Source organism: Microtus ochrogaster, chromosome 24, assembly GCF_000317375.1.
Source record: "Microtus ochrogaster isolate Prairie Vole_2 chromosome 24, MicOch1.0, whole genome shotgun sequence".
In the NCBI taxonomy this organism is placed as follows: domain Eukaryota; kingdom Metazoa; phylum Chordata; class Mammalia; order Rodentia; family Cricetidae; genus Microtus; species Microtus ochrogaster.
The window spans coordinates 27,608,801-27,614,208 of record NC_022024.1 but is presented as its reverse complement, the minus strand read 5'-3'; the positions used below and the strand labels follow the sequence as shown (position 1 = coordinate 27,614,208).

The 5,408-nt window shown below is 37.6% G+C and overlaps 1 protein-coding gene across 1 annotated transcript in view; it reads left to right on the top strand.

Annotated features, from left to right (window-relative positions):
• The window catches only part of Cep83 (centrosomal protein 83), a 107,638-nt gene that overhangs the window by 30,984 nt on the left and 71,246 nt on the right, over nucleotides 1-5,408 (top strand). The window contains exons 2-3 of the mRNA XM_005358145.3: nucleotides 808-1,069; nucleotides 1,509-1,659. Coding sequence (XP_005358202.1) covers nucleotides 900-1,069; nucleotides 1,509-1,659 — 321 coding nt within the window. The 5' untranslated portion in view covers nucleotides 808-899. The remainder of the gene's footprint in view (nucleotides 1-807; nucleotides 1,070-1,508; nucleotides 1,660-5,408) is intronic.

Below are 5,408 nucleotides of genomic sequence, written 5' to 3'. Positions count from 1 at the left end.
GAGTTCCCAATAGAACATCCCCATTGTCTCAGTGTGTGGGTTCACCCTTTGCGGTCCTTAGTTCCTTGCTCGTGCTCTCTCTCCTTCTGCTCCTGATTTGGACCTTGAGAATTATGTCCTATTTTCTTATAATAAAACATTTTCTCATCACTTTTAACTTGTACATGCAATAAGCATTTAGTTACTATAGTAATTAAAGCTGGATCAGTATTTTTGGGGATAGGTGAAGTGATCTTTCCTGTTCTTAGCATAGTAACACATAGAAAAAGCTCAATATTTGTGTGCTAATTGATTTCTCATCTGAGTCTGCCGCCCACGTGCACCTTATAGTGTGTCAGAAGACCTGCAGCACCACTCAAAGATGGAATTACTGGAGGTCATCTTTGTGAAGATTGCTATTTTTCTCCAGATACTTACCTACTTCTTTATAATTTCCCCCCTAATTATTGGAAATATATATTTTATACCAGCTCCCACACTTGAAGGTTTCCTGCAGTAACTTTGAGAAACACCTTAATAGTGAATCAAAGCTAACTCACACTGGAAAACGTCATACTTCTGATTTAATAGGCTGGTGTTTGAAGATGTGAGCTTGATGGTTGCAGAGTTTCTCACGGGAGTAAAGGAAAAGTATAAACTATTGTTCAACTTTATTTTTGCATTTGTTTTTGCATTTGTTAACAGGTAGAAATCTAAAAACTGAACTTTAAAAATAAACAGATAGGAAAATAAATAATTGCTAACTGTTATGTAGAACCAAAGGATGCTTAAGTTGCTGAGTATTAATTATGTGCATTCCCTGTGCAGGCATGATTTGGTCTCCTGGGATTCTGCCTTAGCAAGAAGGAAGCTGGAAAAAGAAAACTGAAGCAACACGAAACCCACAGTTTATTCTTTTCATGGTTGTCAGCTGCCTTACAAATATGGACACATTTCCTAGTTTATTTCCACCTGGTGGAGACAGTAGGCTGAATCCTGAGCCTGAGTTCCAAAATATGTTAATTGATGAAAGGGTGCGATGTGAACACCATAAGCATAATTATCAGGCTCTCAAAATTGAACACAAAAGGTAAATTACTTAAATCTAGAGATTAAGTGTGGGCAAGAAGTAAATGCTTAAAAAATTTGTACTAGAGTTGTATTGGCTGAATGTTTGCTCTGGAATATGCGCCATATTTTTTGTTATTTTGCAATGTATATAATTAACACAATATAGTAAAAATAGATTACTTCGTTCAGATCTATGATATTGAGTTGTGGATGTAGTATTTTTTAAAAGTAACAAGACATAAAACATTAAATATATCTAGGTTGATAAGTGGGTTTTTTTCTTAAAATTGCTTTCAGAAGTTACAACCTTAATAACTAGATGAAAGTTTACAAATAAAATATATGTTTAATGGAATGTCTTATCTGTCTTGTTTTTCTGTAGTATTGGTTTGCTTTATATAAAGCAGTGAAATGAAATAAAATATGCATTTAAAATTGAATTCTTTTTTAAAAATCAGGTTGCAGGAAGAATACGTAAAATCACAAAATGAACTTAAGCGTGTGTTACATGAAAAGCAAACTAACCAGGAAAAATTCCAACTGCTCCTTGAAGAGTTAAGAGGGGAATTAGTAGAGAAAATTAAAGACTTGGAAAAAATGAAGCTGCAGGTGAGAAAGTATATTTTAATTTATATAAAATTAGTCATGTTGTTATTGGAAATAAGTAGTTTTGGTAAATATGTTTCTTGCTATGTTGCTAATGGTTACTTTGCTGATCTGCAGTTGATAGATAATCCAGTCTTTCATATATTCTATTTAACTTCTTAAACTGTAGGCCCCAGCCTCATCTTAAATTGCATAAGTAATGTGGGGGTCATGAAAACTTTTGGTAACTTCTAAAAGTTGATTCAAAATCAAACACTAATGAATCTTAGGTGTTTCTGGCAACACTCACTTGTGTTACATTGCATGATTTATTGCAGCCTCGGGTCTGAACATAAAATTTGAGTATTTTCACCGTGCATACCATCTAGCCATATACCGCCAAAAGATCATCTTCTGAAACACAGTTGTATGCAACAACTGGCAGTGTTTTTACTACACGTACAACAAATTCTGCACTCATAGAGTTAATGGATTGTAATTTGTTTTCATAAAAGTTGAGAGGCTTATATGAATGGAAGAAGTTTTTTTGTTTGTTTTAGTTTTGTTATTTGAAACAGGGTTTCTCCATGTAGTTCTGAATGGAAGCAATGCTGAACTTGAGGCATTTAAGATACTCTTTAGATACTGTCCATTTAATCTGTCCCTTGAGAGTAAAGTCTAAATATATATTTGTTTGTTCTAAGCATATATGAGAATAAGCTTAAGGCTGAAGTGGCTGCGTTGCCATCACATATTGCAAGACAGAATTCATTATGAAAAAGGACCGTTATAGTGGAAAGGGTCAATGATGACCTTCATCAAGTAACAGTTTCTGTACTTTATCTTTCTCATGTGGTAAAGATAGTAAAAGTTTGTACCTAATGTGTTTGTTGTAGACCTAAGGAGATGGTATATATTTTATTAAGTACTTGGCACATGGTAGATACCCAAATGATAACATTTCTATTCTGACTTACGGCAGGAACTTGTTTGCAGTGTATCTCTACCGCTTAGGCCTAGCAAACCCATGTTTGTTGAATGAATGTCAGGGATGAGTGGAATAAATAATGAAGCAAGTTTATTGTTCTGCTAATATATAGTGCTGGAATTCTTTCTCATATGTGCCTAGAGTATCAGTATCTTCAAAGTTGTTGTCTAGTTTTCTTTTATATCTGTTACAAATCCATCTTATCCCTCAAAAAGGCAGGTTGAAGTCTTAATCCTTCAGTATATGATCTCATCTGAAAGCAAAGTTATCTCAGGCATTATTGTTGATGAGGCCATACTAGAATACGGTGAGCCTTTAGACCAGTCTTAGATATGGTGAGCCTTTAGACCAGTCTTGTTTTTTTGTTTTTTTTTTTTTGTTTTTCGAGACAGGGTTTCTCTGTGGTTTTGGAGCCAGCCTGTCCTGGAACTAGCTCTTGTAGACGAGGCTGGTCTCGAACTCACAGAGATCCGCCTGCCTCTGCCTCCCGAGTGCTGGGATTAAAGGCGTGCGCCACCACCGCCCGGCTCTTTAGACCAGTCTTAGACATTTTTATAGGGCTGGAGAGATGGCTCAGCGGTTAAGAGCACTGCCTGCTCTTCCAAAGGTCCTGAGTTCAATTCCCAGCAACCACATGGTGGCTCACAACCATCTGTAATGAGATCTGGTGCCCTCTTCTGGCCTGTAGGCAGAATACTGACTGTATACATAAAAAATAAATAAATCTTTAAAAAAAAAACAAGAGACGAGACACAAGAGGGCACATGGGGGTGATAGAGACTGCTGTGTGCTGATGGAGGCATCTGTATTTTAATACAGTAGCAGAGCTCAGGAAAAGGCAAGGAACAATTATTGTAGATTTCAAAGGGATGGTTGCTTGCTAATACCTTGATTTGAGACTTCAAGCCCCCTAAACTCTGAAACAAACTTTTCTGGGTTTTGGTTTTGTCCCCCCCCCCCCCCCCCCGGTTTTAATTTTCTTTCATGACCTAGAAAACTAAGATACCATCTAAAATAGAGCAGATTTTATAAAGGGCTTTCTGTCTTCTGCTTCAGTGCTTTTACTAGTAGAGAACCCTAATCAACTTTTGCTTTGGGATGGGGCCTCCTTCCCATGCTGGCAGTGCTGGTCCTGAGCAAGATTTTCCTCTCTTTGGCCTATTCTGTGTCTGGAATTACAGGCAAAGCCAAGCTACCTGGTTCACTTAAAAATTTTAAATTACTTTTATCTTAAATGTGGGTGCTTTGCTTGCATGCAAGTCTGTGTATCACATGTTTGTCTAGTGCCCATGGAGACCAAAAGAAGGTGTTGGATTCTGTGCTGGATAATTTTATGTCAACTGGACACAAGCTGACGTCATTTGAGAGAAGAGGGAGCCTCAGGTCAGAAAACACCTCCAGAGGAGCAGGCTGTAGGGAAGTCTACATTTCCTTAATTAGTGATTAAGGCCTAGCCTGATGTGGGTGGTGCCATCCCTGGACTGGTAGTCCTGGTTTGTATAAGAAATCAGGCTGTAAACAGCACCTCTTCATGACCTCTGCACCAGTTCCAGCCTCTAGGTACCAGCCCTGTCCTGACTTCCTTTGATGATGAACAGCCGTGATATAGAAGTGTAAGCCAAATAAACCCTTTCCTCCTCAACTTGCTCCTGCTCATGGTCTTTCATCACAGGAATAGAAACCTTAGTGAGGACAGATCCCCTGAAACTGGAGTTGAAGAAGCTTGTGAGCTGAGATTTGGGTGCTGGGAATCAAACCCAGGCCCTCTGGAAGAGTAGTCAGAGCTTTCAACCACTGAGCCATCGCTCCAGTCCCTAGCTAACTTTTAAAAATAATACATTATTATTTATAGATTAGTATATGCCAGACATTTTCTTCCTCATGTTGACGTGAAATGCTATGTGATCTGATCTTATTTGTGTATCTTTTGCATGGTATAACTTGCCAAAAAACCTTGGGTATTACAGGATGCAAATGTTTGCTGACAAATGTAATTCTTCTAGGAAAGCTTGTGTTTTACTAACATACCTGCTTTTATTGTGATAGTTATCTGACCACACACACACACACACACACACACACACACACACACACACACACGTATATACATATATATGGTCAGATACATACACATACACATATATGTATATACATACATATAATTATATATATGTATAGTCAGATAACTATCACAATGTATAAATGGACTTGCTACTGTATTTACTACTCTTGTAGAGGACATGAGTTTGATGCCCAGCACACATGTCCAGCTTACAGCTGCCTGCAACTCCACCTGTACACACCATGGGTACCAGCGCTCACATATGCATACTACACACACACACACACACACACACACACACACACACACACACACAAAACATACACTTAAAATAAGCTAAAGAAATACACAAGAGGAGGAGGAAGGGAAGGATTGATTTAGCTATTTGCTTTAATGCTTGTTTTTAATTTGTACAAATTATGTTAAGAAAACTTTAGTAAATTGAGCAGTATCTACAAGAAATATTTAAGTGGAGGATTATGAAAGATGATGTTTAGAAATAAACATCTTTTTATCTAGCATTAAAAATGTGCCGATGAAGCATTGATTGCTCTAATGACTTTTTTTAAGATTTATTTATTTATTATGTATACAACATTCTGCCTCCATATATGCCTACATGCCAGAGGAGGGCACCAGATCTCATTACAGATGGTTGTGAGCCACCATGTGGTTGCTGGGAATTGAACTCAGGACCTCTGGAAGAGCAGGCAGTGCTCTTAA